This window comes from Ictalurus furcatus, chromosome 24, assembly GCF_023375685.1.
Source record: "Ictalurus furcatus strain D&B chromosome 24, Billie_1.0, whole genome shotgun sequence".
In the NCBI taxonomy this organism is placed as follows: Eukaryota; Metazoa; Chordata; class Actinopteri; order Siluriformes; family Ictaluridae; genus Ictalurus; species Ictalurus furcatus.
Window position 1 is genome coordinate 2,725,012 of NC_071278.1, and position 10,000 is coordinate 2,735,011.

Genomic DNA, 10,000 nt, shown 5'->3' on the forward strand with positions numbered 1-10,000 from the left:
GCAACGAATCGGCGCTGTTGAATTCTGGATTGTGATTGGTCGGTGTTAAAGGTGTTGAGTAGTCCTCTAGAACAGCAGCTCTGACGGGTTTATATGAACGCCGTCGTTCTAACAGCGTACGTCATCGTTTCTGTCGGACGGTCCGCGTCGACCGATTACAAAACGACGAACGCGTCATCGTCGATATGGCGTACTTTCCCTTGAGAAGACGTTTACGTAACATTCACGGGACAGAACAGGACTTCAGCCGGGGTTTCTCGGGGCTGGTGAGGGAACGACTGTTTACAGCTGCTATAACGCGCGTGAGAACGCTCGTTTTCGTGGATACAACGTTAAAACGTAACGTATAAGAAGGTATAAAAAAGTACGATGATGAATGAGATTTAATCGGAGGAATAAAACAAAACACTTTGCCGTTATTGGAAAAGAATCGACGTTGATGCTTTTCCGATAACAGCACGTGGGTTATTCTTTGCGTAGTTGCTTTCGATACGGAGCAAAATAATTGTGATTATTGAGTGATTTTTAGTTATCAGAGATGCAGCCATAATACAGACAGGAAACATCACACACACAAGTGAATGGAGCACACGTGATTTGGGAGTGAGGTTCAACCCTGGCTCCTTATTGGTTGTTTTTGTCCCTCTGATCCCGCCTTTTTCCTTCCCACAGCCCTTTCCACCACAAGGCAAACTCGGCGCCCCCTGGAGGAGCTGCCAGCACTCAGCCAGACTCCAGGACAACCGAGGCATCGCTTTTTTTTTTTTTTTAAATCACCAGAAACTAATTACACACTAACGCTAAAGGAGTACTTCAGCATTTTTCAACCACCGGATCTGGAGCACACGTGTGATCTTACTACCACGGCCAGGAATTTCGACTCGTTTCTCCGTACGACGACATCCTCTTTACTCTAAACTCACTCACAACGGACAACAATCTAAGCGCAGAAGATGGGACGTCGATGAAACTGCAGGTTTTTGTAGAAAGCTTTCGCAGTTTCTTCAGGTCAGCGGTGTGTAAAAGCTCCATACTGTTTCAGAGGGAAGGATCTGCCGTACTTGTGTGGCCATGAAATCTTAAAAAAGATGTTAAGTAATCAGTACACGTTGTTGTTTGTTTTGTTATATAAATAGGCATATCCACGTTCTTTTATTCTTAAAACATGTCCAATTTTTTTTTTTTACATTCAGATCTAAAAGACAAAAAATATGAGTTAATATTATTTCTGAATATCATAAATTTGCACAGTTTAGGATTGTGGCATGACACAAGGGGGCAAAAAAACTTTAACCATCTTCTCAAAAACAACCGGAGTTTTTTTTTTTTTTGGGGGGGGGGGGGGGTTAAATCTACTTTTTAAAAATCTACAGCACAAAAATGTTTTTTTTTTTAACTTTAATTCTTTAGTTATTTATTTTTTATTATTTAATGTAGAATGTTAATAAAGAAGAAAGTCCAGAGCGCTACAGACATTGAGGTGAATGCACAGTAATGCTCAAGCGATTCGGAGGCGATTTACATCTTATCTTTTCCTAATATTTAGTCACAGATTGACTGTCCGTAAGCGTGAACAGGTCAAGCTCGAGTTAAGCAGGCCTCCAAGGCATTGTGGAAAAAAGTCGTCTCTCTGAAAGCGAAATATCCGAACGGAGAGCCCAGCTTCGCCGTGATTGGCTGGTAGAAACGTGCAAATGAATCGATTCCATCAACCGTTTATTGGAGAAAAACGCTACATCGTTTAATTTCACCAACGAACCTAACGAGTGCTTTTTAACTGATGGATGAATGTAGAAAAATAGACCTTTATTAATCGACAAAGTAGTTAAACGAGTTAGTTACTCCATTTCCTCTTTCAAATCAGTGCGGTGGAGTTGTTTTTCATCTTTATAATCGACAGCGTTTACGATCGATTATAACGAAACTCTTCTCAAAATTCCGACTTCTTTCGCTTAAAACGTGGCATCGATTTTACTTCCTGGTTCCCTACATTACCCACAATGCCTTTCGGCTACCTGCTGACAGTGGCGCAGCGGGATTTAGACCTCAGTGGCGCTTTAATATTTCAGTCTGTCCAGTGCTCCCACCTCTTCATCGCCAAAGTCAAGATCGTTGTGCGAGTCACGCTGCGGTTCGCGACTAACCGAGCCAAATCTCCGACGTGACTTAACGACCATTCAAGAGATCGGATTGCTTTCGAATAAACGTCTCCTTTTTTTTTTTTTAAAGACTATGGAGGTTCTTCCTCAATCCGACGGCATCTTCATGTCGTTTCATTTGAACAGACATGGAGACACGGTTTTAGAGATCGCGTCTTCTTGTTCATCGTCCGCCCTCTTGTTCATTTACATCTAAGCTTCTCGTATTTTATTTTTTTTTGCCAAAAACCGTAAATGCTCCGGGTTTCCCCCCCGAGTTCGTGTCCAGCGGCTCTCGGAAGATGTCCTGACGAGGCATAAACCAGGGTTTTTGGAGTGGACAGGTCCTCTATTTGGTGCCTCACAGCAGAGAAATGTCGAAATTCTCATCCGTGGATGAGGTAAGGATTGGGATAAAAAAAAAATAAAATAACAATAACAAATAAAGTGCTGGAGTGCTCCTTTAAATTATAACAGACATAATCGATACGACATTGTTAGTAACGTGTTTAATTACGTGTTCAAATTACTTGTGTGTTAGAGAATGCCGCTTAATTGTAGCGTAACGAGACCTGGAGCGGAATTAGGGCCGTTACCGATTACTGGTAACGGCAATAAAATTAAAAACCTAGCAGCCAGTGCGATTCCTCCCGGGTTCCACCTTTTATGCGGTGTGAGAACTGGAATACCTTTTCTGGTGTTCCCTCTATGAGTGCGCTTAGCTGCGGGGTAGAACAAAGCAATTTCTTTGGTTAAAACCAGATCGTAAAATGATACAATCGAGCGGCTTGCTCCAAATAAATAAAACAAAACGAATAGGAATACACGGACGGCGCCGGTTGGACGACAGTCGTAGCCTCAGTTCTCCTGATTGGCTGAGCCCTGGTGACCCACTGATTGGGCAAAGTTTGTTTGTGCGGGGTACTTACCAGTATTTCACCCTGCAGTGAAGGATGAAGGGGGTGGGGTTAGGATAGGGGAGGGAGGGGGGGGGGGTCAAGTCAGAGGACAAGCACAAAGCGAGGGAAGGACATGGACAACATCCCAGGACAATAGGAAGACACAGAGAGGAAAGAAGGGAAAATGAATAGAAGGAAACAGATAAAGAGAGAGCAGGAGACCAAGATATATATAAAGAGAGAAACAGAACACAAGTACATGCAATTAGATCCAGTTGCAATAAGAAAAAAATCTTGCATGTTTCATAAATGCTGCTTCATTGTCACAGTTGCAATCCATGCGCATTTTAAATTACTCTACAAAAAGGAAAAAAAAAGAAGAAGAAAAAGCTTGAGTTAATTGAGGCATAACAGGTTGTAAATGAGAATAATGAGGAATAATACTGATCACTTCTTGGCGTGTTGGGTTTGGTAGCTGTGCACGTTCATGCCTGATGAGCGTCGCATGCTAAATTAGCGTGTGGGAGGTGGGGGGGGGGGGGGGTTACGGGAGTGAGCTCTCGCCTGATTCAATTACTCTCCGCTTGCTCCTTGCTGTAATATCATGGCTGAAACTTTAAAACTTTTAATCATGGGAACATAAACACGCTAAAACCAGCGAGTGGGAACTGCAGGGGAGGCGGTGCACACTGTGACCTGGCTGGAAGTTCATGAGTTTTGGGAAAGGGGGAAAAAAGGTTTGGGTTCTCTGGGTATTCAAAGGTTCTTTGGATAGTTCAATGGGATTAGATTCCTAAAGAGGCTCAACAGATGCACATATAGACTGTCTGTATGGTCTAAAGATTTCTTCCCTAGAAAAACAAGTCAAAGAAACATTTAGGGTACATTTGGTACCAGCCCAGTACCAAAGACTCCAGTTGGTTTTTAGTACCTGCTTAAGACTAGTACCAACAGGAACCAATGGTACTCTGGGGCAGAGCAATTAACGTTGTTCATATCAACGTTGATTTCAGCTTTGCAGGAAGATACGCAGGTGAGAGTACACTTTATTTGTGAAAGGCAGTGGAGGTGAGTGGATGGAAAAGGAAATCGTGGGCGAAAGCTGTGCAGCACGACGTACCTGGTTTGGAATGGGCCTCTTCTTGTGCGCGAGTGTTCTCTGCTGTGCGCTGGATGGAGAACAAAAAAAAGAGCCGAAGACAGAAAAGAAAGAAAGAACAAAACGGTTAATCTGACTCGCATTACTACTCTAGACTCTGTACTGCACGAACAAAGCCAAATCTCATTTACAGCGTGAGCTAAACCTGCACTGCCAGACTTCTAGGCTGTGAAAAATCCAAACCTGTTGCTGTCGGACCTCGGAAGGGTACCGTCATCCAGTCTCCAGTGGTCCAGACTGAAATGTGACGTCACGAGAACCGTTAACAGGGCTAGCCCGAGCGCTAACGCTACCACACGCACTCGGTGCATGCGCACAACGGACCACGTCACACGCCAAACTAAACCGCGAAGACTTTTTCTACTGTACATGCTATTATGAGCGCCTGTTTTGACGACCGAGTGAGTAGCAGCTGAAAGCCATGCAACGTAATCGGGACAAGCAGTGTTCGCCAACATGTTAGCTAACGTTCGACAAATTATTTCTTCCTTCTAGCTAGATGCTAAAAAAAATTGGTCACGCTAGCAGTTGTCTTTAATCCAAAATCAGTCGTGACAACCTTTTTCAAGTCTTACCTACAGACCAGCTGATTTACACGGTGCACTTATCGAGACACATCAACGGCGGCCATCTTGCAAAGGGCTTTCCAGAACTTTCCAGGCCAAACTCGTGGATTTTGACTTTTTCGACTTTAAATCGTCACCGTTGTCCCAGTGCTTTGCAGGCTGTTTCCAACAATTAAGCTTAATGAAAGTACTGACGGTGCAAATATATTCACGTTTACATCGTCTACGCGATATTAAAATGAAAGACCGAAGTGGTTTTCTAAAAATAAAGCGAGAAATGTACTGTTTTCCTTAATTAACGTCCAGAGTCTGGATCTTTACAATCTCACCGCCGTGTGGAAGTACATTTCCGAGCACTGTTTTTTTCTTGTTTCCGTGGGGATATAAACTTGTGAAAACGTTCAAGGAGGAGCTTCTTGGAGTAAAATATAGGTCGCTGCATTGGGGGAAAAAAAAGTCTGCGAGGTTCCCGGCGTCCCGGCTTTACGTTATTCGAGAGAGTTTGTTTGAAATAGTTAGAACACCATGTTTAGATTGGTTTCTGTTGGTGTACACACTACTGTAAGGAGCAGTTTAGTTCAGGTTTAAGGTGAAATCCAGACTGCAAGGATTAGTATCAACCTCCACACGACTGAAAATTAGCAAGACACGCTAATAAACACGCAGGCGAGTGTGTGCACATACTTGGCAAATCCTATGAAGTCCTCGTGGTTGGTGTTGATGTAAGAGAGCTCGATGTCGATCAGCAACAGAACCTGAAGGCAGAGATCCATGATGACGCAAGACAGCAGATAGATATTCAAATAAACAAGAGCTGAAACCCTGTTTTATACAAGAGTAGGAGTGGGGATGGGGAAACTTTGGGGTGGTTGCTCGTGAGGGACAGTTCTTTGTGGCACGGTTCTTTGGGGGAAATGCGATTTGGGGCGGTGTGCTTTGGGGCAGTGCTCTTTGGGGGATAGTTTTTTGGGAGAAGGTGCGCTCTGGGGCAGAGCTCTTTGGGGGACAGTTCGTTGTGGTGAGCTTTTTGGGGGGTAGTGCACTTTGGGGGAGAGGGGGAGAGCGCTTTGGGGCAGTGCTCTTTGGGTGAGAGTTCTTTGTGGCACGGTTCTTTGGGGGAAGGGCTCTTCGGGGGGGGGGGGGCAGAGCGCTTTGGGGGATGGTGCTTTGGGGGCAGAGCGCTTTGGGGGATGGTTCGGTTCTTTGGGGGGCAGAGCACTTTGGGGGATGGTTCTTTGGGGGGCAGAGCACTTTGGGGGCAGTTCTTTGGGGGATGGTTCTTCGGGGGCAGAGCGCTTTGGGGGATGGTCCTTTGGGGGGCAGAGCGCTTTGGGAAATGGTCCTTTGGGGAATGGTTCTTTGGGGGGGGCAGAGTGCTTTGGGGAATGGTTCTTTTGGGGGACGATTCTTTAGGGGATGGTTCTTTGGGGGAGAGCGCTTTGGGGGGCAGTTCTCTGGGAGATGGTGCTTTGGAGGACCATGCTTTCGAATATAATGCTTTGAGAGATGGTCCTTTAATGGATAATACTTTGAGGGATGGTCCTTTGGGGGGCAGAGTGCTTTGGGAGATGGTCCTTTGGGGGGCAGAGCGCTTTGGGGAATGGTTCTTTGGGGGGCAGAGCGCTTTGGGAGATGGTCCTTTGGGGGGCAGAGCGCTTTGGGAGATGGTCCTTTGGGGGGCAGAGCGCTTTGGGGAATGGTTCTTTGGGGGGCAGAGCGCTTTGGGAGATGGTCCTTTGGGGGGCAGAGCGCTTTGGGAGATGGTCCTTTGGGGGGCAGAGCGCTTTGGGAGATGGTCCTTTGGGGGCAGAGCGCTTTGGGGAATGGTTCTTTGTGGAGCAGAGCGCTTTGGGGGCAGAGCGCTTTGTGGAATGGTTCTTTGGGGGGGCAGAGTGCTTTGGGGGATGGTTCTTTGGGGAATGGTTCTTTGGGGGGGCAGAGTGCTTTGGGGAATGGTTCTTTTGGGGGACGATTCTTTAGGGGATGGTTCTTTGGGGGAGAGCGCTTTGGGGGGCAGTTCTCTGGGAGATGGTGCTTTGGAGGACCATGCTTTCGAATATAATGCTTTGAGAGATGGTCCTTTAATGGATAATACTTTGAGGGACAATTTTTGTGCGACATTTCTTTATGGGGAAAGTGCTTTGGGGGATAGTTCTTTAAGGGATGGTCTTTGGGGGATGATAATTTATGAATCTATGCTTTGGGGGATGACACTTTGGGTGACAATTCTTTGGGGGGATTGTGCTTTGGGACAGACGTTTGGGGGACAGTTGTTTGGGGGGGGGATGTTTGAGGATAATTCTACACTTGGATCTTTACATTGTCATACACACGTTTAACTGTTTCACATCTGTGTTAAGTGCTTTTTTAAATGTACTTATCTAAAAGAAAACGACTACCAAACTATACCATTAGCGGGGTGTGTGTGTGTGTGTGTGTGTGTGTGTGTGTGTGTGTGTGTGTGTGAGACCTGTTCCTTGGTCTTGCCCTCTCGCTCTCTGACGTATGTAGTGACGATTCTCTCCGTCTCCTCTCTCAGGCGAGGGTACGAGTTCAGCTGCAGACACAAACACCACAACACTGCAGAATACAGTGTTTACTGTACAAACACACACACACACTCTCTCACACACACAAACACACACAGTGATAAAGTGTGGAAGCTGCCCACAACCAAAACCAAGCACCAGCAAGATCAAGTTCAAAGAAAGGTCAGGCCAAAGAGGTCACACTTGCAATCAGCACACACACACACACACACACACACACACTTAAAGAACAATTAGTGAGCAAAGTTTACACCATCAGCTATGTAAGATCAGCTTCAATAAATCATTCATAAATCTGTTTTAGAGCTGCACAATTCATCACACTTAAATCATGAGTGCGATATTTGGCTCGCGATTTTTTTTTTAATGACGATTTTGGTGAATTTCACTGAAGTTTGCTAACGGGCTTTTTTAAGTGTCTTTTTTATCGGTAGCTCAAAGTGCTCAGTACAGGCGTATAATGTAAGAGGATAACGTATAATAAACGATAAAGTGCAATAACAGCAGTTTTGCTCCTCTACTGATTGAATAACTTTATGATTTTGTAATTGAGCAAAACTAGTATGTTGTCATGTTGTGCAGCCCTGATATAAACTACTAATAATTAAATAAAACTACACTATGACTACAGAGTCTAATGTGTCCAATGTGTCTAATCTTTAACAAAAACAAATTATGTTACAAAAGAAAATAAAAAAAACCCTAAACTGTGAGATGAGAAAACGTAATTCTATATTTGAGATGCTGAACATCACAAATATAGTTCTCCAGAGCTGAAAGTGATGACTGTTGTTAAGCGGTGTTAGAGAGAGAGAAACAGAGGGGGGGGAGATGGATGTTTTTGCTACTTTAATGTAAAAAGGTACAAACCCAAGAATGAGGAGAAAAAATATATATATGTATATATAAATACACACACGCACACAGGTCTGTATGTTCAGGACGCAGTTCCTCCCAATTCCACAAGGGGGCAGATAAACCTCATTACTCCTCCACCACCAACACCACAGTTAAACAAGTGGCATGCTGGGATTATTATCGACTCTGTTTACACCCAGTGGTTTCATGAACTGAGATTGCTCCTGATATCATTTGAACCCTCTCTAACTATCAAGTTCCCGTGTTGTTCCTCGTTTTAGCTTAAAGATTGTCGGCGCATGTTTGTGCCTCCCTCAGGACCTTGTGGGACGCCTCGGTTTGGTGTTCGTGCACGCTCTTCAGTTTACAGGTTACTGACGTAGACGCTGATTATTAGTATTAGTATTATAATATATATGATAACGGCTTGGGAATAACACGCTGTGTGCTGTTGTTGGAAAATAATCATCATCAGGGGAGCAACAGTATGTCCCCAAAAGGTTTTATTTCTGTACATAATATACCTGATTTTAAAAAAGCGTCTCCGAAACACTGAAATGAGATTAGATTTAACTCGGTTTTGAATCCATCTTGGTGGATGATGCCAAAAGGCATAAAAAGACCAGGTGAAAACAGAGCTGTGCTGGAGCTAATTACAGCTTCATATGCGTGAGGCTAATGAGAGGTTTGGGGGGGGGGGGAGCGTGAAGTCTATCAGACTGTTGAAGCAGGAACAGGAGGCGTAAACGGTGCTTTTCCAGAGCGCTGAGTTCTGGAAATGCAGACATGGAGGACGGGCGTGGACAAGCACGGCTGCGTGGAAGAAGGGCTCAGACAAACTGGTGAGGATTGGCTGATGGGGTGGAGGGACTGAGCGTGGAGGGATGTGAACACAACGGGAGGAACGGGGCGAGGGACGAGATCCTGGTTCATTTTTGCTCCTCTCCTGGGTTACCTTGTAGGCACACTTCTTGACGAGCGTGGTGAGCTCGGTCACCACCATGTCCACGCACTTCAGACTGGGCGCTTTCAGTTTGAGGATCTGCTTTTTCACCATGGCCTCGAAGGCCAGGTCAGGGGTGAACAGCCCCGTTCTGAGAGCGCGTTCGGGAAAGTGAAAAGGCGTCGCGTCGCATCGCATCGCAGGGGAGGGAGCAAAGCCGAGAAGCAGAAGAGAAAAAGAAAAGAAACAACAGAAGGAGGAGAAGAAGAGAATTGGATTAGTTATTAAAAATCACTAATCTACAGACAGACACTTAAACCAGTCCAAAAAGAGGCAGGCCATGGTTTCCACATCTTCTCTGATTACCCATAAATCCCTCTGTAATCCACCACACCCTCCTCCCAGCAGAGTCGAGCCATAGACACCCGCCTTGCGTTACACAACTGCTTTTAATGAGCCGTCAGCAACCATTTCACCATCTTAAGACTTACTTTACAGTTAAGATCGAGTGACGTCAGTTAGGTCGATCTCAATGCGACGGACTCAACACTATACGCAGAGACCTAAAAATATAAACAAAAGTAGCTCAATAGACGGAGCCTTCAAATATCTGAAAGAAAACGCTTTATTTTATCTTGTTAACGCTTCATGAACTCAGCAGTGTCGATCAAAACAAAACCAAAGTCCTCACTCTCCTAGTTTTTTTTTTTTTTTTTTATGTAATCATTGGAAAATTGCCGTGGTGTAAGAGGAATAAAACGCTTGTTGGTTGCGTTACAGATAAATAATTAACTCCGCATCATCACATGATTATTTTCCTGTAACAAAACCTCCCCGTGTTGTTTGATTTCTACTATATTTCTACTCGCTATACGTCAAGCTGAAATC

At 44.8% G+C, this 10,000-nt stretch overlaps 1 protein-coding gene across 5 annotated transcripts in view; it reads right to left on the reverse strand.

Annotated features, from left to right (window-relative positions):
• dnm2a (dynamin 2a) overlaps window positions 1–10,000 on the reverse strand; it is a 49,003-nt gene that overhangs the window by 20,043 nt on the left and 18,960 nt on the right. For 2 of the 5 annotated variants that reach the window (XM_053613466.1, XM_053613467.1), the window contains exons 11-13: window positions 7,233–7,319; window positions 5,447–5,517; window positions 4,158–4,206 (exon numbers count right to left, since the gene is read on the reverse strand). In XM_053613466.1, coding sequence (XP_053469441.1) covers window positions 4,158–4,206; window positions 5,447–5,517; window positions 7,233–7,319 — 207 coding nt within the window. Of the gene's footprint in view, window positions 1–2,827; window positions 2,861–3,067; window positions 3,080–4,157; window positions 4,207–5,446; window positions 5,518–7,232; window positions 7,320–9,124; window positions 9,264–10,000 lie in introns of all 5 variants that reach the window. The other 3 variants (XM_053613468.1, XM_053613464.1, XM_053613465.1) reach the window with 3 other exon arrangements.